Here is a 25592-nt window from a genome sequence, read left to right on the forward strand (position 1 = left end):
TATGGTATGTGAATGCAATAGAATAATATAAGTCAGTCAAAAGCATGTTATATACAGTAACATGAATAGGTCTTAAAAACCTAATATTTTATGAAGGCTAGAAGCAAAATGATATTTACACCATAATATCATTTATGTGAAATTGAGAAGTTATACAAAATAAATGTTATTACATAGTTTTTCAAAGAAATATATTAAAAACTTGGAAGATGGCTTGGAAGGATAAACATTAAATATAAGAGAGAGTGGGGACTATGGAATTGCAGGTAGGTGATGAAGAAAAACTATTAAGGTACAATGAAGCAGGACAAAAATGTAGCCTTTCTAGACCAAAGATATTGATGTCGTTAATAAAGAATATAATCAATGACCTACTCAATTCTGAGCATCTGAGATCCTTAAAATAAAAACGTATTTTATATGAACACAGAAACAGTTAAGACTTAGATTACTTGTTATTTCTTTAAATGTGAAAAACTATTCACAGGGCATAATATAGGAAGTATCCTACAGGATTTGTGAGTTAGCTGTCTTTAAAACAAACAGTTCATTCTCTCACATAAGACAGGCCAAATAAAAAACATATAATATGAAAGGATACTTCAAGGCAATGCTTAAAATACAAAATTTCATGTGTTGAACAAATATTCCACTGTGTTTCTCTAGGCTGTTCCAGTATGCAGCAAAATAATTTAAAATTACGTTTTTGGACAAAGTTATAAGTGAATGAATTTTAATTTCTAATATGCATGAATCTGAAATTCTAGACTGATATACTTTGTGACATTTTAACAGGGTGTAAGAAGTTGAAATACACATGGAAAAATTTAGAATATATATAACTGCCATAATCTCTTAGTTTTGATTGTGTTTTATATTTTTTAAAAACCACGCTCATCTGAGGCAGATGTAGCAGCTATCTCCAATGTTATCAGTGAAGAAACTGAAAAATAAGTGAGTTAAATCTTACAGTACGTAGTGGTGTCCAGACTAGAATCTAGGTCTTCCCAAACCTAGATCTGAGGTCTTATTTTAATTTTACTCACCTTCTAGATAATTTTTATATAAATGTAAACCTAATATTTTCTTTAAATCACAAGGAAATAGAACAGACGCACTGGGGTGCAGTAGTTAATATACACAATGATATGTAAAAAAAATACAGAGACTTTTATACTAATTGCAATCCTGAAAAAAAGAGTTAACAGTTTGTCTTCAAAAAATGTCAAACAGGTTTAATATATTTTTATTTGTCCAGTAAAAGTAACTTCACAACTTATTAAAAATTTTAACTGCATTTAATATTTGTTTTTCCACTGAAGAAAGCACAAGGGACAGCAGTATTCAAGTAAATGTATAATTGTGACACGACAAACTAAATCAAGTACCTAAATAAAATGTTAAAAACATGAAAGTTGACAGTTCTCTTACCTTTTCCTTTCTACACTGATAAACTAAAATCAAAAAATAATTTTAAATAAAATGTTTTCTTGTTGCAACTTGTGATTTATATTATTTAACTGAACATGTTTTAGTTTCAGTTAGTAATTTCTGTAAAGTAGCAGTCCTTAAATAAGTTCCTAAAAATAACAATGGTGCCTTAAACATTATATTTAATCTCATCTAAAAAAATTATACTAAAACTGTCATGATAAAAAAGGTTACAAAATTTCTCTGCTTATTCTAGTCCAAAATTCCTTTTCTAGAATTTTAACAGAAAAGGAATTTTCAGACACAAATAGTTAACAATCAGATAATGTACACTATAATTATTAATCAAAAAATAAACACCCTAAGAGAAGTGAAATTGTTATCTTTCTGTGCTATATGGTTTTCCTTATACATTTTAATAGCACAAATAAGATCCTAAAGACCCACCTTATCTAATCTAAATAGCACCTACTCAGCATTTCACCTCTACTTCACTTCTAGCATTCACTTTAGATGTCTCAACGCCAAATGTGTTTTATCAAAAATGTGTTTCAAGAACAAAATTTCCATAAATTAAGCTCTAACAAAACAAAAAACTTCTAACCATAGAAAACAAATGGAAAATAATATAAAAGTAACCTAATCTTGAAGACTCAAAGAACTGGGTGTTAGAAAAATATGCCTAAGATAAACAAATTTAACAATTTTATTACTTCTTTTTCTGCACAGGGTCAACATTTGTTATTTTAAATATGTTATTATATTGTCTCAAAAGAGAGGTTCCTAAGACTTCAGTAAAATTCTATGTTGATTATCTATTCGGTTCCTGTATGTTTTAGTCCAAACTGTTCTAGAATTACTTATTTGTTGAACATAAAGTCTAAGAAGAAAGGTAAAAATACTAAATCAAAATCTTTATCAAATAATTCCAAGTTTTCAATGTATCTGTAAATGTGTTCTTGTACATCTATTTCATGATAGTATTATTTTGTAGTATGATCACAGCAAGTGTATGAATTTTCTAATTTTGTGGGGAAATATTCTGTGTACAGAAATTTAACTTCATTTTAAATCATGATTAAACAAAAAACAAGTCAAATAGCATTATCATATTCTAAATGGCAATTCAGCATTTATAGTCTAAGTAGTAAAAACCAAACTGTAAAGAAATGTTGTACCCTAATGTGACACATTTTCAATGTTTAAAGTACAGCCTGAATATGGAATTTTTAAAAATTACACTAGGTAGTTAGAAGCAGAGAATCTATGAAAAGATTTAAAATCATTACTGCCAGGATTGAGTGCAAGCTCAAAGGATTTGAGTCTTGGCTGGAGGAAAACTAAGTAAATCTTTCATATACATATTCTGATCCATCCAGGGTGCAAACTAGTCATTCTGTAAAGGGATAAAAAGTTATACGATCGTCTGAAGAAATGGACATAATCTGTAAGATAAATTTCAGCCTTTTAATTAGTAGGGAAAACTATTAGGCTAAATATCGCCCTAGAACCATTTCCTTCACAATGCTTCTAGTGACCTTTTCAAGGTAAATTTTTAAAAATACAATTAAAAGATAATAGTATCAATTGTCAGTGGGTGAAAACATATTACTACTGCCTAAAGCAAACCCAACACTGGACATAATACACATCAGAAAATTTTTATTATTCAGTTTAATTAAAGTTGTTTAAAAAAATTAGCCTTTTTGCCTGTTCTCATATTTATATGTTGTCACTCAATTTCTGAGGATTCCAAGTCAATTTATCTAGAACTTTAAAATGCATCAATGATCCTCACTATAGTAAACTGTGTATTTTACAATTCATCAACAGTTACTCTTCCAATAAACATAGGGTTTCAAATAAGATGAAAATAATAGAACTCTCCATAATCTTAAAATCTAGGTGAAACAAACATTCTTATGGTCCAATAACTTGTAAAATGTAACCAGGTCACTAGAGCAACATACCTGTGTACAACTTTAATTAAACTTCTAGCAGCAAAACCTCCGGAATAGCCATTAAGAAATGTTCTCACTGGATTGTATATTAATTTCTTTGTAAGAAGTAATTCTAAAAAAGTACTCCAAAGAATAGTTCAACTGCAGGCAAACATGAAAGATATTAAAGATCTTGTTTATCTCCATTTTTCCCAGCGGAATCGGGTGGAACTGGAACCTTATTAGTTTCAATAAAAACAGATTCAAAGGCAGCTTCCTGTTCATCCAAAGAATCAGCAGCCGTGGCTCCTTTAATTAGTGTCTTGTTAGTGAAAGACTGTTGCTGCTTGGAAATTTTACTGGATTCCATTGTTTTTCTACCTCTTCTTTTACCAAGAATTTTGACATAATTAGCAGGTATAAGTCCTGTTGTTTGACCATCGAGACTAGCCAGAAGCCAACCACGCACTCTGGGTTGCTGTTCTGATAGAAGAAAAGACAGCCTTGTAATTATAATATACTTTGAGGGTCCAACAAAATATTGATAGTAAAATATTAAGTAAAATCTGTTATATTTATATAATAAAATACATAAATAGTATACATGAATATTCAAAATCAAGATCCTTAATTCTAGGATCCTATCTTGTAATTTATACTTTTAATTTTCATACTTACTAAATATTTTTTTCAACCCTAAAGAACATAAAGTTATCATCAGCTGGTGCATTCACTGAGTATAAAGATTCAGTTCTCCCAACATCAGTGATGAAATTTCATCATCAATGAAAATTAAGCATCAATGTCTTTCATATTTTAAATTGAAATTTAAAGAATGAATATCTCATTAAATCTCAATAAGGTAAGTTAAGAGTAAATATAGAAAGTAAACATATACATTTATGTAAGTCAGCTTTCCTTACATACTTTTGGCCAAAATGTAAAAATCATTCTACATGATTGTGATGTACAATCCTGAAGAACAGTGAATGTTAATTTTAATCCAAGATGGGGAAAAACTGAAGACCTCAATTACCTATAGCCACATGACAAAAAAAAAAATCAAAGGCAATACTCCAAGCTTAAAATAGGAGAGATTATTTAAATATTCAATTTCGTATTTTGGTATTCTCCCACCTATTTTATCCATGTCTTAAAAAAAAAGCTGTTTAACTGTTAAGAGTTTTAGTTCAACATTATAATTTAAGCCCAATAGGACATTTTCATGTTTAATATATAATAAAAGGAAAAAAAGGTAAATTTAACCATGTCTGTGGCTGATTTTGTTCTAAATGCTCAAACGTATTTTACTTGAGCAATGGTAGAAAGCAAAGATGCAAAGCCAAAATATTAAAAGGCAATATTTGATGAATAATCTGAAATATGAAATTTTCTGTAATATAATGTAGTTGAAAGAAATCACAATCTTCTTTATTCTTTATTTAGATTAATTAAAACTATAGATTATATGTGTTGTTCCTCTAACAACAAATCTTAAAAAAAAATTCTTTTGAAATCCAAAATAGTAAGTTGCTATTTTCACTAAAGAAAAACATGAATATAATATCCAGCAGCCTAGAATTCTTCTAAATTTACATTTTATTAAATTTTTTTCTTGGAAGCCCAGGTTTTGTGTGTGAGGGGACGAGGCAGAAATTTAGCAAGTCTGATCTGAAATTTTCTTTTCTTTTTCTTTTGAGTAAAGGTAGATTTATTCAGAGAGATACATTGAAAGGCAAGAGAAAGGCCACGAGGTGTGGGGGTTGGGTGCTCAGATTAAAAGTAGGTACACATTCCATAGACAGAATGTGGGCCGTCTCCGAAGAGGGAGAGAGAGAGGGGTGACCTGTAATTTTCAATTATTTACACATTAAACTAATGATCTGAACACTCAAGGTATTTTCTTCCCTTATGTAAAAGAATGACTAATATCAATAAAAGGTTAAAGCTTCCATTAATATATCACATGGCAAAGAGCCAAAGTGGTTAAAGTACAGGTTCTAAAGTCAGACAAACCTAGGTGCATAGTCCAGCTCCACCACATCTTATATGACACTGGACAATTCACTTATTTCTGAGTCTCGGTTTCCTCATGCGTAAAACAGAGACAGGATAATAACCGTACTCATTTCACAGCATTATTACAAGGGTTAAAAGAAGTATGTAAAGTACAGTGTCTGGTACATTATCAAATACTCTATTAAATGACAGCTGTTATTATTGTTACTAGTATCTTTACCAACAAGGTGTGACTTTTCATAGCAAATTTGAATCCCTACAAACACACAAAAAATCTCTTTTTAAAATAAAAATTCTGATCATCATTACAGGGGAAATGTAAAGGAAAAGTCCATTGTGTCTGGAGCCATTACAAACTACTAGCGACCTGGTCTGAAAGTTAACCTGAGAATGTGTATAAATTTCTTGTTGAGGTTCTTTAATATTTCATGACAGTAATTCCTAAATATTCATGTTGGATACTAAAGTAAACATCATTCAAGTAAAAAGAAAGCAAATACCAGTTCCAGCAATAAAAGATAGATAGGGATGCTTAGACGATGCTAGACAATTACTTTGGTTTATTAGATTTATTACACGTGGTGCTTATCTCATGTTTTTGGGTGGTGGTTAACAGAGTTTGGAATTCAAGTGTTCTCAGTTTAGAATAGACTATATAAACAAAATCTTTCCTTATCTCAGTGAAATATTATTGGAACAACTCTGCTGGGACATTTTTCTCCCACTCCCCCAGATTTGGAAAGTCTACACTGACATGGAAGAGAAATCCTAGTGACTACTTCTGAGTTAACTTTTATAGTGACTAAGATCCTTTAATGCAGTTTTTACTACTACATTTACAGATTCTAAAAATGTACAGGTAGTTCCAATTTATTCATGTTTTGTTACCTTTTAGAGCTAAGTTTAGCATATCACCAGCGCGGAAAGAAATTTCTTCTTCAGATACAGCAACAAAATCATATTCTGCTCTAGCAACTACATGGTCATCCTCACCACTTGCCCAGTTGGTATTCTCTATAAACCAAATTAAGAATTAAGATTAGGTTAGTCAAACTCAAAAAAAAAAAAAAGATACTTTATTGGCTAGTTTGCAAACTGTATAAATTTACTTGCCAAGAGAAGAGATTCCCCCCTCAAAGTAAAGTCTACAGTTAACAATATGTTCATTAAGATATCTATTATGAACTTCTTCCTTTTCTTTAAACTCTAAATTCTAGGTCCCTTAAAGCCAGGGGTTAGCAATTTTTTTGGTAAAGTAAAATTTTTTTTTTGATATTAAATATTTAAGGCTTTGCAGGACATAATGGCAAAACTGAACATTTGTGTAGTTTCTTATATAACATGAGAGAAAATTTTTTTCCATAAATTTTTTGAAAAATTCAAAATATAATAACTACTGAGCTTTTTTTTTGTAACATAGGTCCTTGTAGAAAGGAATTTTTTGAGGTAGGATATTTCTTATTAATTGGGGTTCAAAGGCAGTGTAGTGTTTCTATCATCAATATCAATTGCAAACATTCATCTGTTAATGCTAATTTGCAATGAAATTTGAGGTATTTCATTTTGAAAATGTTTTTTGACAGAGGTACTGCCAAATCCTGATACCAATCCATTAAACATGTGGTTTTAATTGAGCATATTCATCCAAAGAAGATGAACAGAGTAGAATTGTTAAATTCTTTTGATATTTACCTTTTAACATGTCATTACATTAGAAATTAATCACTTCCAAATGAAGATTAAACGGAAGCTCTCAATGGCAGTTAAATGGATTTTGAAATACGGGCATTTTCTCTGCACTTGCACGGAGATTCTAAAACCTTTCTGCATTGTAGTTTGAGCTTGAAAAGTACATCTGCTGCAAATTTACGTGAGAATGGAAATCTTGCTTCTTGTTTTAAGTCCTGACGGCCTGGGGACGTATAAAGCAGTGTGACATTACTTGTGATTCGAATAATACTAGCTGTCATCAAAAAGCTTTATACTCCAATGTAAGTTTTACATATAAGTGTTATTTTGCTTTATAGTTTCAGGTTGAATTCATTAAGAACATCACCAAGTCTGCAGCAAAAGCTGACTTCCAAAGCCACTAAGTGTTTACTAAGAGAGGCTGACGGTACTTGTTTTTCAGAAAAATTTCAGTCTTGGCTTTGGTCTCAGAAAAACAGTAATAAAACTTAACTAGTGACTGCTCAGCCATCTAACAGCTGTATGAGAGGGCAAGTCAGGATCTTCAGCTTCTACTTCTGACAAAAATTCACAGAACTGAAAACACTTATGTCCACAAGGGTGACTGAAGTTCACCTATGACACTACATGATAAATTCAAATATTTTCTGCAGTGTACCAGCTGATTAATAGTACAATGAATAACCACAGGCTTTAAAAACTTTTTACTTTTTAAAATCTGTAAAATTTTGTCCAACTAAGCTCTTTTCTGTTCCACCATTTTTACAACCATCAGTCACAACACATCTTTGCAGATTTAATTAACTTCATATTATGTTGGTTTAGTTAGTTTGTGTTTTTTCAACTTCTTGAAAATATTCTCATCTGTAGTTGTTCCATGCAGACTATTCACAGAGGCTAAATCTTCAGGCACTTCAAATTCAACATTGACTCCTCCAATAAACCAGTGAGCAGTATCAATAATATCTATTGGGTCATCATGAGCCAAGTAAATCCATTTGAAATCATCTGCCTTGTTTTTAACTGACTACAGATGTTGTTTCAAATACTCTTCAAGAAACTCGCTAAAAGGTTAATGGTCTTAAACAAGTTTACTTTCTCTAGATATATTTCCTTGGCAGTTGGTAAACAGATTTCCTTGCTAATCTGACAAATGAGCCTCTCAGTAAAATTTATTTTGGTTGCAGGCTTATTTTCTCTTCTTTTGCTTTTTTTTTTTCCTTTTGGGTGAAGAAATATGCTACACTGCATATGCTATGATGAGATATTCCATTTTAAATTGTCTAATTTCTCTGACTGTTGTTCCTGTGAGTTGGCAATACTGTGATGAGTGCTCAGTCTGGTAATGTTGATGTATACTGTATCCATTTAATATAGCTATGTTGTCACTGTATAATAAATGCAATGTTTTACCATCCAATTCAATAACAACATAATCCAGACAATACTGTGCCTGGAAACTGTGACATTCAAAATCCACTTTACTCTTCTTTTCTTGCATGGTATGTATGCAGTCATAGTAAAAATACATATACTGGAGTATGACAATACACGTGGCACTCAATAAGCTGTCAGGTTATGTTAGTGAGATTTGCAGTGTGTGGAACAAGTGTAAAGCAGTAAGAGTGCCAGCGCAGATAGGGTCTCTGTTGCAAACTGCTCAACTCTGCTCTTTTACATGAATGAGTGTGGCTGTGGTCTAATAAAACTTTACTGATGGACATAGATATTTTAATTACATATAATTTTCACATGTCACAAGTAGCATTCTTTTTGGTTTTTTTCCCAACTATGTATTGAAAATTGTAAAAACTATTTTGAGCTTGTGGGCTGTACAAAAACAGGAGCAAGCCAGACCTGGCTGACATGCCATATTTTGCTGAGTCCTGTCCCAAGCAGCTAAGAAGTCATAGGGCTTAAGCTTCCTCAGTTTCACTTTTCCTCAAAAATCTCTTAATATCATTACCCACTTCTCCCTCTTTTGCCTCAAGATAAAAAACTGCCTCTCCTTTTTAACCTGCCTTGGATCATATTTTCTCCTACATCTTATAGGTCTCTTCATCTTTTTGACTCTTCTGTTTCTCCCTCTTCTACAATCACTCCTTCTCTATAGACTTCCTTCTTTCAGCCTAAAAACATGCCCAGATCTCACTTCATAAAAGACAAAGCAAAACAAAAAACTGAAAACCACCACATCAACTTGTTCTTACCCAAGTAGGCTATTCATTTTCTCTTTTCTTCCATTCATTGCTAGTATTTTCTTTTTAACACATCTTCTGACTTTATATACCCTTTATCCTCCTCCATAGTTGCTGTCTCCTCCACTTTACTAAAATTACTTGCTAGAGCTAATGACCTCCAATTGCCAAGTCTGATCATCTTTTTCAGGTCTTCATCTTATCTTATTATAGCACCTGACACCATGCATCATTCTTCTTCCCCTTCTTGAAATGTCCTCCCTCACCTCCACTTCTGTAAGATAGGATTAACATAGTTCTACTTCCACTCTTCCTGGTTTCTTAGTTCCTCTTCTTTTCTATCACTGTAATCTCATCCACTTACATTACTTCAACTATCACGTCTACGTGGATGACTCTTAAATCTTTCATTTTTCACCTCTTTTCTAAGATCCTTTCCTGCCTTTTAAACTGCTTTCTGTAACTTCCTCAAGTTCCACTTGAATGTCCCACTGACATGCCAAATTCATTTTAGCTCTAACCAAATTGATGATAATCATTCACAGATCAGTTGTTCCAGGTGATTTGTCTGTATTTATTTTATTGACTTTACCTTCAAATACATATCCAGAATGTGACCCCACCTTAGAACCTGCATCATTGCCATCCAAAGCCAACCAACCATCACTTCCCACTTGAATTACTACAACGGCCCCTTGATTCTCCACATTGGTCTCTTCAACCCTAGCTTTGTGTAAAAACCACTCTCAGCAAAAAATTTTTCTTTTAAAACCTAAGTCAGATCACATTACTACTTTGTTCAAAACTCTGTCGTGGCTTCCCATTTCGGAATAAAGGCCAAAGTTCTTACAAACGTCTACAAGGCTTATACCATCTACACACTGTACTCGTCCCTCCTTCACCTCTTGGTATTCTGACTTTGCTCCATTCATCCTGGCCTCCTTGCTGTTCATGTGACATGTCAGGCACACTGCCACTTAAACGCCTTTGCAGTTTTGCTGCTTCTCCTATCTCAGACACTTCCCTCAAATAGCTTCCTCCCTTTATTTCCTTTGGGGAGGCCTTCCCTGACTGTGTATAGCTCTGCAACCCCACTTCCTACCACTAGCACTCTACAACACTCTTCCCTGTTTTTTCCACCCACTATGGCACTTACTACCTTCTGACTTACTATATATATGACCTGTTTATTGCTGTCTCTCCCCACTAGTCACAAGGGTGGGAATTTTTTAAAAATCTGTTTTCTTCACTGCTATATCCCTAGATCCTAGAACTGTCTGGCAATGTAGTAGGTGTTCAACAAATATTTACTGAGTTAACATTATTCAGACTGTGTCCGACTTAAGCTGGAGTGGGTCCAATTGGAGGCCACAGGTAAATAAAATTTTGTTTTAAGGTTGAACAGGTAGATTAACCTTACCAAAGACTATCCTGAATTACAGTGGCCACAGTGGAGAACTTTTTGTTTTTGAAGTATAGTTGATTTACAATGTTGTATTAGTTTCAAAGTGATTCCTCTTTAGATTCTTTTCCATTATAGGTTACTACAAGATGAGAACTTTGACCTAGATAAGCTTTTATATTTAGGAGGTATCCTAGAGAAAAAAGGGTCTCAGTCAAGCACTCACCATAAACAGTAGAGTGAAAATTATTTTTCCTCCTCTACACTTTCTGGTGACCATACTGAGACCTGCTGAGACAAACCCACTCACTCCAGAGCCTGCAGATAGGATCCTGGGAAAACTGGCAGAAACCAGCAAAAGGCAAGAATTCTTACCAAAGTCAGCTTTCCCAGGTCTCTACCTGTGATGCCTGGTCAAGAAAGGAAGGTAAAACTTCATATTGCCCTTCCTTTCCAAATTTAGATTGGCAGGAAAAAGCATTGGTTATCAGTCCTTTCTCTCCCAGGGACAGCTAATGCTTTCTTTGTTTCATTTTGCGTCCTGAGAACTTGACTGTGCAAACGTCAGGTTGAGGATCTCAAAAATACGGCTGGACAGAAATGTGGGTTGTGGTCCATCTGCAACTACATATGGTATTGCCAAAATCAACTTGTAAAGAGCTCTATTTAACTAGCTTAAAGACAAACAAGCATTTATATAAATCAAGAATACTCTCAGAAGTACGAAAACTAATTGAAACGTTTTTCAAGTTCACGTGATTTAGGATAATACTCAGTAAATAAAAGCTAATTTAAGTTTGTTGGTTTAATTAAAACAGGCATCTCTTTAGCATTATTGACATTAAATATAATACTTTTGTTCTACTGGGTTTACTAATAGTCAAATAAGCTCATGTTATCTCTGTCACAGAATCTGTCAACAAGAAAGATAACTTAAAATGATGGCTAGTTGTTTGTAACCTCCTGTGAAATTTTTATGAGTAATCTAAACATAATTGTTAAGAACAAGTGAATTAAACAGATGTAAGATGAAAGTTTATAAATAAACTTTTCAACAATTAAAAAAACCCAAATAAAACAGTATCCCTCGAATGATTCAATTTTAAAGGTCTAGGGCATTTTGATTCCTCCTTTCTCATTATGTACTGCATTTAGCTAGTAAATAAATCACCTCAGTTCAGATCTTCATTATCTCTTTCATTCAAATGCAAAAGCATCATAAGTGATGTCCCCAAATTAATAAATATTAAGCACCTTTGATTTGCCAATCAAGTTGTTAGCTTTGGGGAATACAATGGTAAATATAACCCAAAATTCCTTATTAACCTGACCATCCAATTTCAACCTGTGTTAACCTGCACTGACCTATTTCAATCACTTGAGACAGACTGATCTCTTTACAGCACTGTTTATATGTATGTCACAGCCTGCTTTAAAAAACTGAAACAAAACCAGACAACCAAAAAATCTTCCTTTCCCTGCTAAATGAAAATTAAGTTTTGTCATGGAAATTAAGACCTTCCATTATTACGTTTCAATTTAATTTCTCTGCCTTATTTCTCAATATCCTTCTATTCAATAGTATAGGACATCTGCTGAATAAATCTCATACTTCCTGCCTATGTTCAAGCTGTTCCATCTGCTTAACAGTCTTTTTTTCCTACGTAACTGATGAAATACTACCTATCTTTCCAAAATCTAACTTAGATGCCACTTTCTTTTTGGATACTAGTAGTCAAAAAATGGCAGCTTCACTTCTAAATTGAGATAATACTCTGTACTAGTCGATTCAATAGGGGTTTAACAGTCAAACAGGCCTGGTTTTGTTTCTGATTCTGCCTTATTAAAGATGTGAACTTCAATTTTATCACTTGTATGAGGATAATTCCTCTTACGATTGTTGTAAGAATTAAATGAGACAAATTAAACAAAATACTTAGCACAGTGTCTTGCATATAAAAAAGGCTCAATAAGCCTTATGTTTCTCCCCAACTGTCATACTCCTTACACTTTCTTCCTCATTACCATTACTTGTGTGTCTCATCCACCTCTTTTAATAAGTTTTAGAAAGATAAGGGGATTATGTCCTATGTATCTTTGTATCTTCCACACCTTTAAGTTTAGTACCTTGTAAATAGTTAGGTACTGTGTACTGTTAAAATGACCTAAAAAGAAAAATCAACAAGCCTGTTTTTGCTACATGTTCCTCTTCCAGTTTAAAAGTTCTTAATTGAAAATATAACTGGATCAAAATAGTAAATACAAATGACTACAAAGAAAGCTAATTTAAGTAATCATGAAATTTGAGATTGTTACATGGCTTTTGAACCCATTCTATTACTCTTACCTGTTACTTCGTCACTGTAAGTAGAGAGCAGTTTCCAGATGAGGTAAGGACCACCAAGGATAACAGCAAAAAACAAGAATATTGGCCAAGATTTTGCTGAGTTAGCTGCTCTGTCCTCAGCACCAAGGCAAGCCACAGTTCCTTCACTTTCTGCCCACAGGTCCTCATTCTCAGAGCCTCTTCTTATACCTATCATCCACTGTAATCGTCTGTAAAGATATCTTATAGTCCTAACCAATGCAAAAGCTGAAAAAACTTTTGTGAAGTGTATTTTTAAACGGGAAAAATGGTTTGCTACATCCAAGACAGCCCTGAAACTGTTATAGACAGCTGAAAAGGTAGCATCCATCATCATACTGACAGAGGCAAATGCATGCACAATACTTTCAATGGACTGAAATGCACCTCTGCTGCTTTCTTCAGCTTGCTGAACAAATCTACTAGGTGGAAGATCATCTATACGGAGGCGGTTATAGCCCAACCCATTATATCCATAACTATAAGGGCTATAGCTTCCATAAAATGAATTTCCATAGGCACCATATCCAGAAGAAAATGAACTGTAGGCAGGTCTGAAAGCGTTCATGTTGCTGCTTCCTGTCTGCTGTGATGGCCTTGGAAGAATAGGTGGTGGCACTCTGGTAAGTGTTGGTTGTCCAGGTCTTGTCAATAAAGTAGGACCCAAATCAGCAGATCTAAAACCAAAAAGAGAGTCAAAATAGTAACTGAAGCACACAATAAATTCATTCAAAATAACTAATAAACACCTTTTATATACCTAACGTTATGACAGATTCTACTAAAGATGTCTTAACAGTAAGGAGTAGCCTCTAATAACCAGATGCTTAGAATCTCAGTATTAAGAAAGGATGGATAAAATACCTGACTAAACTCTATTTTCTTGTTTACTTATGCTTGCATTGTTAGTAGTATCTTCAATCTGTGGTTCCTTTTTAAGACACTTGCCCATTTCCTCAGGGTTAGTAGCGAGTAGGTATCTGTCCATTCCTACACATAAATGGCACTATCTTAATTAATGTAGTTTTAAAACAGGTCTTAATGCCCAATGAAACAAGTCTTCCCACAACATTCTTCATCTTCAAGTGTCTTGGCTATTTGACCCTTCAAATTTCCATACACATTTTAGGATCAGAGCTTGAAGTTCTACACTACCCTCCCCTCAAAAGCCCTATTGAGATTCTGGTTTGGAATTACATTAAATCTGTAGATTAATTTGAGATAGTTAACATTTCTACAATATTCAGAGTTTTAATTCATGAATACAATATATGTTCCATTTATTTAGGTCTTTTAAAGATTTTTCTCAGTAATATTTTTTTTTTAAATAACTGCTGAGTCTCAATGTTTTATAGTTTACTGTATGGAGGTCTTTCTTTAGATTTATTCCTATATATTTGATTTTTTTGGATGCTACTATATATGCTGTCTTTCTAAAATTTCACTTTCTTTGCTATTAGATAGAAATAACTTATTTAAAAAAAATATGGTCCTTAACATCTAGCAACCTTATTTTGGATTCTTCTTTTGGATTTTCTATAATCCTAAGGATTTGCAGTCATAGCGTATGTAAATAATGATAGGTTTATTTCTGCCTTTAAAAAATTCTTACAGCTTTGTTTATTAAGGTATGACACCTTAAGACCTGCAGTAGAACCTTGGATAGAAGTGATGATAGCTGGCATCCTAGTCTCATTCCTAATCTTGAAGGGAAAATTTTCAACATGCCACCATTAATTATTATGTTTCCTATAGGTTTGTTGTAGATTTTGTAGTTCACTTTTCTATTTCTATTTCTATTTCTATTTCTATTTCTATTTCTTAAGAGGTTTTACCATGATTAAATGCTGAACTTATCAAATGATTTCCTGGCATCTATCAAGATGATTATATGATTTTTTTCCCTTTATTCTCTTAATTTGATGAATTAACATTAATTTTCAAATGCTAAAGCCAACATGCATTCCTGAAGTAAAACCAAATAGGCTACAATATATTTCCGAACTTGATTTGCCAATAATTTGTTGAAGATTAAAAAAAAAATGTTTTTGTCTTTTCTTTCATTTCCTTCAACATATTAAATATAAAGTCTCTTTGGTAACTCCAATATCTAGAATCCTTATGAATCTGTTTTTCCAGCTGTTTACTTAGTTGCCATTTATGTTATACAATGTCCTCCTGGGTCTGGCTATTTGATTTTGCTGTGCATCAGACACGCATGAAGAATTGTAGCAATAATTAGAGACTCTGGATGATGTTCTCTTTCTCTAGATATGTTTCATTATGGATATTGGTTTTTTTTTTAAATTGAAGTATAGTTGATTTCTAATGTGTTAGTTTCAGGTGTATATATACATATTCAAACATATATATATACACATATATGTTCTTTTCAAGATTTTTTTTCCACTATAGATTATTACAAGATATTGAATATAGTCCCTGTGCTATACAGTAGGCCCTTGTGTTTATCTATTTTATATATAGTAGTGCGCAACTGGATATTGGTTTCTGAACTATCGTCTAGTTTGGTTCAGGAAGACTGCTAGGCCTACTATCAATTCATGATGCCCTAATTAAATTTCAGGAATAGATAATCTGAGGCTGGGCTTCTGTTCCTGTAAGGGCCTGTTTACTTCTTTTATACTCTCATATCTAGATGTATCTTTTCAGGGTTTAACGTAAGGTGTGGTTAATTTATCAGTATCTCCTCTTAGAACTCCAATAACTCCAACAATGCTTCAAGAGTCTGTCAAAAGTGCTATTCAACCTGCTTCTCATTATCTAAGCTGCTTCTTCTGAAATCAGCAAAAGCTTCTATGGAAAAAGTGCTCTCAAAGGCCATGCTCAACTTTGAGGATTTTCATTTTTCCTGGATCTGGGCTCCATAAATCTTTATTTCCTTTTTTGCTCTATAATGCTTTCAAGCAGATGTTTTTATATTCTGCTTAGATTACGTGTTCTGCCATTATCAGAAGTCCTTCCCATAATTCTTTGACCATGTTTTCATAATTCTTGGGAGTGAAACTGCTGGGACTTACAGTAACTCTGTGTTTAACCTTCTGAAGAACTGCCAAATTGTTTTCTAAAGCGACTGTACCATTTTACATTCCCACCAGTAGTGCACGAAGGTTTCAACTTCTGTACATTTGCCAACACTTGATATATCTGCCTTTTTTATTATAGCCAACGTAGTGAGTGTGAAATGATTTTTCATTGTAGGTTTGATTTGCATCTCCCTGATGGTTAATGATGTTAAGTATGTTTTCATGTGCTTATTGCCAGTTATAGATCTTCCTTGGAGAAATGTCCACAGAGGGGGGATATATGCTTCGCATGCATGAGGTCCAGGGTTTAATCCCCAGTACCTCCATCAAAGTAAATAAATAAACCTCATTACCTCCCACCACAACAAAATAAAAATTAGAAAAAAAAAGTCTATTCAGATATTTTGCCCATTTAAAAAATTAGGTTATTTGTCTTTTCAACACTGAATTGTGAAAGTCCAGTATGTCTTTTGAAACAAAACTTCAATTAAGGTTCACACATTGCATTTGGTTGTTTGTGTCTTCATTCTCTTCTAAACAGAACAATAAGGGGGTGGGGAAGAGCTCAGTGGTAGAGCGCATACTTAGCATGCATGAGGTCCTGGTTCAATCCCCAGTACCTACATTAAAAAATAAATAAATATATTATAAATCTAATAAATTTAAATATGTAAATATACATATGAGTGTGTGTGTATATTTAACATACATTTACATATTTATTTATACACACACACAGAATAATAATGTCTTGGACTTTTTCAAGAGTCCAGCTAGTTTTCTTACAGAATGTCCCACATTCTGGATTTGTGTTTCCCCAAAGTGTTGTTTAACTTGTATCCCTATCCTCTGTATTTCCAGTTAAAATGAAATATGCATCTAAAGGTTTGATTAGAATCAGGTTAACATTTTTGGCAAGCATAATTCATGAGTGATGTTGTTTACCTCAGATTGTATCACATCTTTATTAAAAAAGGGACAAAACTTTAATAAAAGGTCAGCGGACTACCAAATAGTGTAGAATATTCAGGTTTTGATGAAGCAGCTCTGAGTAGAAGTGCTCCACTCAAATGGAACTAGTTCACTGCTTGAGGGTAGAGACTAGAAAGTGCTACCCTGGCTCATAAAAATTTGTTAACAATGGTAAAAGACATTATAAAATCTGCTGACAATTGTTTAGGATTTTTAGAAAGTTACAGAACTAAGAATGCGAAAAGACACTGATAAAGTCTCAAACCCAGGAAACCAAACAAGTTAACGACTGACTCAATGACTTGATCTGTGATATCCTTAATCTAAGCCACCATTTTTATACGAGATTCTTACATGGAGAGTGGGTGTTGAGAAGGAGGTAGAGGCAACAGGAAACCTACTAGACAGAGAGAGATGAATAAAGAAGGGAAAGGCGAGACAACAGAACTCAAAAATTCCTACTCAAAATAAACATATCAAAAATGCTACACACAAGAAGAAATAAAAATACCAAGAAAGCAAACTAACAAACATCAACAATAAGAATGAAAATTCATTCAAGGAAAAACTAATTTTATATAACAGCTCAACAAAAATTCTAAGTATGTTTAAAATGGTCAAAGAGATAAGCAGAACAAGAACTAATAATGAGACTGAATAAATTGCTAAAAAAGAGATAAATAAAGCAGTAACATCTGTGAAATAAAAATTAAAATTAAATAAAACCATGTAAATATGAAATAAATTCCATTAGAAATCTCAGACACAATGCCCACAGCCACAGGGCATCTTGCAACTATCAGGCAAAAAGAAAATTAGTTCTTGTACACTAAGGAACAGAGTAGAAATACAGAACTTGGGGAATTCCACTTCAACTAATGGCATTCTAGCTAATCAGACTACCCACCCCCAACAGAAAATAATTAGAAAAGATAGAGAAAATATAAAATTATCTGTTTAAAGCATGAGGAAACAGACACTGAGGAATTATAGAGTCACGATCCAGGAGAAAGAGAACACCCAGAGAGCCCATTTTGAGATGTTTCTCAAGGGAAGAGGGCCAATTCTAGAAGAGACGACTGCCAGAAGAAGCTGAGCAGAGCTTTTTGGGGGAGAGGTGGGGGAGGGTAATTAGGTTTATTTATTTATTTTTTAAATGAGGTACTGGGGATTGAAACCAGGACCTCGTGCATGTTAAGTGCGCGCTCTACCACTGAGCTACACCCTCCCTGCCTGGAGCAGAGCTTTTAACAGCCGCCCTGGGCTAAGGAGACAAAAACTAGAGTTCAGAAGCCCCAAGAGGAGGGACAAGGTAAATGCCCACACTTCAGACTGGGACCTTAAAGGGCCATATGCTAGGAGTAAGGGGGAAAAGGTTAACAAGAAAAAGACTAGCCCTGGCAGAAACTAAAAACCACAATTTCAAATTACCTTAATGCTTGACTGGATTAAAATGATCCTAGACTGTTAGTAGCCCAAGGTACCTGTAAAAAGTAAAACTCTCGGAAGGAAGAGACCATCCTAGGTCTCAAATCACCTTGTCTATATACAATGTCCAGCTCTCACTGAAAAACACTTGGGCCTTTATGATGACAAAACTACATGTTAAAAAAAAGAAGAGCAATATCAGACAATACAAAATGATCTATATGAATCCAGGTAACGAAGTTATCAGGCAGAGACTTTACACAGCTATGCTCCATATGAAAATATAAGGAAAAAAAGGCAAGACTGAGATTTTCAGCAGAGACTAGAACTATAATGCAGGATTAAATGGAAATTCTAAAACTAAAAAAATAAAATACCTGAAATTATGAACTCTATGACTGACTGGTTTAATATCACATTAAACACACAGAAAAATACTATAGAACTAGAAGAGAGTTCAGAAGAAAATACCCCGAATGAAGCATGAGCAACAAAAGGATACATACAGAAAAGAGTGTAAGATATGGCGTGTGTTGCGAACTATAGAGCATATATATAATTGGAGTTAGAGAAGTGAAAAGATGATGGGCAGAAACAATATTTAAAGAGGTAATGTGAAGCCTTTTCTGAAATCAGTGAAAGATACCAAGTCAGATTCAAGTGTCTGTATGAAACCCCCCCACAAAACCACACTGAGCCCAACAAAGTATAACTACTGAAAAAAACAAAGGGAAAATCTTGAAAGCATCCAGAGGAAAAATAGAGATTCCTCTCGAAGGAGCAAGAACAAGACAGAGATTACTGAAACCGTCAGAAAGCTGATAGAGAAAAAGGAAGCCAAGAACAATGCAAGTCTCTTGATGACAATGTTGAGTTAATAGATCTCCATACCTCTTGTCAACTAAACAATAAATGTCTTTATAGTCTAAAGCACGGAAAATCAGATATTGCTTTTCTGTAGCAGAACTATTCCTGCTCATGTTTAATAGGAGTTCCAGAAGAAGAGATGAAAAAGAAAAGTGCTCAAACAATATTTAAACATAAGATTGGTGAGAGTTTGTCTGAATAAAGATATGAATCTTCAGACTGAATACTGTGGGTACTGAGCACCAACACTGTAGCTGCTGAGCAGGAGGAAAATGTAAACTTGTACATATGTGTATCTGAATATCTGTACCCATACAGAGCCTAGGAAAGCTACAGAGGACCAAGGTATCAGGTAAAATCTTAAAGGCTGCTAAGGAGAAGGAAGTCTGAAAAGGAATAAAAATCAGACTGAATAAGGGGAGGGGATAGCTCAAGTGGTAGAGCACATGCTTAGCATGCATGAGGTCCTCAGTTCAATCCCCAGTACCTAAATTAAAGAAAAAAAATTAGACTGAATAGAAAATTTCCATAGCTATAAAACTTTGATACAAAACCAGAAAAGTATAATACAAAGAAAGAAAATTATAGGCCAATTTCACCTAGGAACATATATACAAACTTCTTAAAATATTAAATTTCAGCACTGTATTTTTTTAAAAAATCACAATTAAGCAAAGTTCACCCAGAAATACAGGGACAATTAAAATAGCGAAGTTAACTAATGCAATAAACCAAACGTTCATATTGAAAGAAAAATACATACAATTATCCCAACAGATGCAGAAAGTCATTCATATAATTTAATACCCCTTCATAATAAAAATTTGAACAAAGTAGAGAGATAGGTATCTGATAGGATATCTTTCAAAAACAAAAAGCAAACGTCATATTCTACAGTGAAACTTGAGAAGCATTCCAATTAAAGTCTGGACCAACAAAAGATGTTGGCTATTTATGCTGTCTTATTTGTAAATGATAGGACTGTCAACGTGAGACTCAAGAGAATTTCAACCAAACCATCAGAACAAATTAAGAGTCTGACATGCTGGGTATAATATCTACAGCTTATAAAAGATTGGAAAAGACTTTATGGAAACAAGTATAAAACATTATTTATGGCAAAAAAGAAGGTCAAAATTATCACCAATTGCATCTTTTACAATATTCATGGATGGACTTACTTGATCCAGAAATAACAGTTCCAATAAAATATAAAGTTCCAATAAAAATGCCAATAAGTATTTTTACAAAGGCTAAGTGTAACAAAGGCAGTTTTGAAGAATCCTGACATACAGACATCAAAACTTATTATAAAGACATTGTAGTGTTAGCATAAGAATAGGATAAATAGAGCAACAGAACATATCATAAAGTCTTCCAAACACAACCACACATTTTGGAAAGCTTGATATGATATATACATGGCATTATAAACTAGTATGGAATAAACTACTCAATAAATGGTGCAAGGACAGTAAGTTATCCAAATGGGAAAAAATTCAATTTCCTATTTTACACTGATTTTGAACAACAAAGCCGGTTCCAGGTGGATTAAAGATATGTTGGGAAGAGCAGAATATTTAAAAGAAAATATAGAGAAAAATTTTCCTGATCTGAGGTAGAAAGGATTTCTTAACCAAGACAGAATTCCTACAAATTGCTAGGCAAAGATAAAAACAATATAAAAGTGGGCAAAAGATTATCAACAGAAAAGACTCAAATGGCTAATAAACTTTTAAAAAGTGCTCAAAATATTACTGATCAGAGAAGTGCAAATTAAAGATTAAATGCCATTTTGCATCCATTACATTGGTAAATATAGTACTACAAAATAATATCAAATGTTGGAAAAAATGTAAAGAAACGGAATACTTTGCTAATGAAAATGTAAAAATTGGTGTACAACCACTTTGGGGAGCAACTTGGCAATAGTCAGTACTTAAAGATAAGCATACTCTTCCACCAATCAGCTCTCCTCTCAGAAAATCTCTTGGAAACATGCACAAGAAAGACACAAGGATGTTCACTGCAGCAGCTTTAAATATCTAACAACTAATACTCTAATACCTACAACAGAACAACAGTTTGCTTTTATATAACAGGATACCCTATGGCAACCGAAATGAACTACAGGCACATCTTATTTTATTACGCTTCACTTTATTGTGCTTTGCAGATGCTGCGTTTTTTGTTGTTGTTTTGTTGTTGTTTTATAAATTGAAGGTTTGTGGCAACCCTGTATCAAGCCAGTCTATCCGCACCACTTTTTGAACAGCATTTGCTCACTTTGTGTCCTTGTGTCACATTTTGGTAATTCTCATCATATTTCAAACCTTTTCGTTATTATTGTATTTGCTATGGTAATCAGTTATGTTTTATGTTACTATTCTAATTGTTTCAGGGCGCCATGAGCTGCGCCCATATAAGACAGCAAACTTAACTGATAAATGTTGTGTGTGTTCAGGCTGCTCCACTGACCAGTCTTTCCTCCCATCTCTCTCTCTCTCTCCCTTTAGGGCCCCCCTTTATTCCCTGAGACACAACAGTATTGAAACTAGGTCAAACAATAGCCTCTAAGTGTTCAAGCGAAAGGAAGAGTCACACATCTTTAACTTTAAACCAAAAGCTAAAAATGGTTAAGCTTAGTAAGGAAGGCATGTCAAAAGCCAAGATAGGCCACGGGCTAGGCCTCTTGCACCAGTTAGCCAAGTTGTGAAAACAAAGGAAAAGTTCTTAAAAGGTATTAAAAGTGCTACTCCAGTGAACACTCAAATGCTAAGAAAGTAAAACAGCTTTACTGCTGATATGAACAAAGTTTTAGTGGTCTGGATAGCAGATAAAACCTGCCAAAACATTCCCTTAAGCCAAAACCTAATCCATAGCAAAGCCTTAACTCTTTTCAATTCTATGAAGGCTGAAAGAGGTAAGAAAGCTGCAGAAGGTAAGTCTGAAGCTAGCAGAGGACGGTTCATAAGGTATAAGGAAAAAAGCCATCTCCTTAACATGTGCAAGCAAGTTCTGGTGTAGAAGCTGCAGCCAGTTAAATTATCTGGAAGATGCAGCTCAGATAATTAACATAGGTGGCTCCACTAAACAACAGATTCTCAATGTAGACAAAACAGCCTTCTTATGGGAAGAAAATGACATCTAAGACTTTCACAGCTACAGTGAAGTCAATGCCAGGATTCAAAGCCTCAAAGAACAAGCTGATTCTCTTGTTAGAGGCTCATGCAGCTGGTGACTTGAAGGTGAAGTCAATGCTCATTTACCATTCTGAAAATTCTAAGGCCCTTAAGAATTACGCTAAATCTACCTTGCCTGTGCTCTGTCAGTGGGCCAGCAAAGCCTGGATGACAGCACATCTCTTTACAATATGGTTAACTGAATATTTCAAGCCTACTGATACTTAGAAAAAAAGATTCCTTTCAGAATTTTACTGCTTACTGCTTACAGACAACGCACCTGTCACCCAAGAGTTGAGGGAGATGTACAAGATGAATGTTTTCATGCCTGCTAACACAACATCCATTCTGCAGCCCATGGAGCAATGAGAAATTTTGACTTTCAAGTCTTACTATTTAAGAAATAAATTTCATAAGGCTATAGCTGCAAAAGACAGTGTCTCTGATGGATCTGAGCAAAGTACACTGAAAACCTTCTGAAAGGATTCACTATATTAGATACCATTAAGAACATTTGTGATTCATGGGAAGAGTTCAAAATACCAACTTTAACAGACGTTCGGAAGAAGTTGATTCCAACTCTCACGTATGACTTTGAGGGATTCAAAACTTCAGTGAAGTTAACTGCAGATGGGGTGGAAACAGCAAGAGAACTAAAATTAGAAGTGGAGCCTGAGGATGTGACTGAATTGCTGCAATCTCATAATAAGACTTTAACAGATGAGGAGGTGCTTCTTTATGGATAAGCAAAGAGAGTGATTTCTTGAGATGCTATCTACTCCTGGTGAAGATCCTATGAAGATTGTTGAAAAGACAATAAAGGATTTAGACTATTATGTAAATTCAGTTGATAAAGCAGCATTTACTCCAATTATTAAAGAAGTTCTACTGTGGGTAAAATGCTATCAAACAATATTGCATGCTATTGAAAAACGTTTGAGAAAGGAAGAGTCAATCAATGCAGTAAACTTCATTGTTGTCTTATTTTAAGAAACTTTCACAGCCACCCCAAACTTCAGCAACCACTACCTTAATCAATCAACATCAAGGCAAGACCCTCCACCAATAAGATGATTACAACTTGCTGAAGGCTCAGATGATGATTAGCATTTTTTAGCAATAAAGTATTTTTAAAGTATGTACACTGTTTTTTTAGACATGATGCTACTACTGCACACTTAACAGACTACTGTATAGTGTAAACATAACTTTTATATGCACTAGGAAACCAAAAAATTCGTGCCACTCGCTTCATTGCAATACTTGATTTATTGCGGAGGTCTGGAACCCAACCTGCAATACCTCCCAAGTATACCTGTACAGCTATATGAATGAACAAGATAAACCTGAAAATAAATACTATTTAGCGGGAAAACATTTTGCAAATGATACATACAGTTTATAGACATTCACTTAAAGTTAAAAAATATACTAAACAATAATACATATATATATAGTACACACACACCCGAACACTAAACTATAAAGTATAAAAATATTATACACTAAAAACCAAATAGGGACAGTAGTTACTGCAGGAAAGAAGAATGAGAGGGTTTAACTGTTGCTCTAATTTTTATTTTAAAAAATCTGAGGAAAATCTGGCAAAATGTTAATATTTCTTAAAGCTGGGAGCGAATACACACGTATTCATCATCTTACTCTCTACCAGTCTCTATGTGCTTAAAATAATTCACTTTTTTTTTTAGCAGTGGGAAACGGTTAATTTTACATAAATAGAAGTTTCACAGGTGGAAGAATAAAACCTCTCTCTTCCAAAGAGCAGTCCAAATTTTTTAAAGTCAAACCACTTATAAGAAAAGGTAGCAGAGTGTCACCCCAGCTTAGCAGCACAATTAAAGCTTATTACTTGTTACGCACCTATCATTATTAAACTAGCAACTGTGTTCAAGCATCTTAATAAAAGATTACAGTATCTTAGAACGTAACATTCGAGTATGTTGCGGATTTTTACATAAGTAAAACCATAGGCGATCTGACATTCGAGACTCATCATCTTAAGTAAGATGTCCAGATTCACCCAACACAAAACACTGTGAAACCCTTCTATTTATTCTACTTTAACTTCTGAGTCCTAGATTCATTTAACGCTGATTAAAACCAAACAAAAAAACCCATAGGCCTTAGAAAAATCATACGCTATTTAGCACACAAAGCCACTCACAGGCCTCAGTTTCGAACTCCCGCATTAAGGTTGCTTTATAAATCATTACTCGAAGTATTGCTGGAAAATAATGCAGTGTATAGGCTTGAGTTCCCGTAGCATGAAAGTGACCTTTGGAGCTTTCATCTACTTCCCAGGAGATGGTCAAAAGCTTTATATAGAGACTTCGCTCCCTACTGAGTCGGGGCTGGGGAAACGCTCCGTTCACCTGCTACGGACTGAAAGTCTAACGCTTTAAGGGAGGGACCGAGGGAGAAGAGTCAAGCAGTTCCGTCAGAGTGTCCCACAAACAGAAGGGACAGGTAGCCGCCCCTTTTCTCCCACCGAGACCAGCGCCCAGGAGTCCCCCGAAAACGTCGTTACCAAGAGCGGCCGAATCAGAAACAGCTGACTGACATCGAAATTACTCTCGCAGGCGCCGCCGCCCCACCTCCACCCCCTTAAAGCTGGGGAGGTGGGGGCTGGATGAGAGGGGGAGAGAACACCTCAACCCCAGCAACGGCCTCAACCGCCTCCTGCCAAGTCCCCGCTCCCGCCCACGAAACTCGCAGCCTGAAGAATCTCATACTTACTGAAAAGTGGGACCTGGTCCTGGTCCCGGCCCGGCCCCCGGAATCCGGCGGGTCTCCCAGGGTTTCGGGGGAGGCGGCGGCTGGGACGCCATCTCCTCCGCCTTCTCTCGGCTCCCGCTCTACGCTGGGACTCTCCGAGCCCCGGGGCACCAGCTGCTTGCGCGCCAGGCACAACTTGCAAAGCGCCGAGTCCTCCACCCGGTCCGCCCCTGCAGAAGGGACGTGGCTTGTAGAGTTTTGCTGTCTGAGACTACAGTCTAGGAGTATGTATTCCACTAATTCATGGGAAGAAATG

At 34.6% G+C, this 25592-nt stretch overlaps 1 protein-coding gene across 2 annotated transcripts; it reads right to left on the reverse strand.

Annotated features, from left to right (window-relative positions):
• Nucleotides 1-1208: 1208 nt before the first annotated feature.
• On the reverse strand, nt 1209-25472 carry PEX13 (peroxisomal biogenesis factor 13). Of its 2 annotated transcripts, XM_031467095.2 has the most exons (5): nt 25298-25442; nt 23088-23164; nt 13027-13721; nt 6279-6404; nt 1209-3854 (listed from the first exon to the last, which is right to left on the reverse strand). In XM_031467095.2, exons 3-5 carry the CDS (start codon nt 13610-13612, stop codon nt 3556-3558), a joined length of 1011 nt encoding a protein of 336 aa, XP_031322955.1. In that variant the 5' UTR covers nt 13613-13721; nt 23088-23164; nt 25298-25442; the 3' UTR covers nt 1209-3555. The 2 variants fall into 2 exon arrangements, with proteins under 2 accessions (XP_031322955.1, XP_010988063.1); XM_010989761.3 differs by lacking the exon at nt 23088-23164 and having other exon boundaries at nt 25298-25472.
• Nucleotides 25473-25592: the final 120 nt, after the last annotated feature.

The sequence above is a fragment of the Camelus dromedarius genome, chromosome 15 (genome assembly GCF_036321535.1).
Source record: "Camelus dromedarius isolate mCamDro1 chromosome 15, mCamDro1.pat, whole genome shotgun sequence".
Lineage (NCBI taxonomy): Eukaryota > Metazoa > Chordata > Mammalia > Artiodactyla > Camelidae > Camelus > Camelus dromedarius.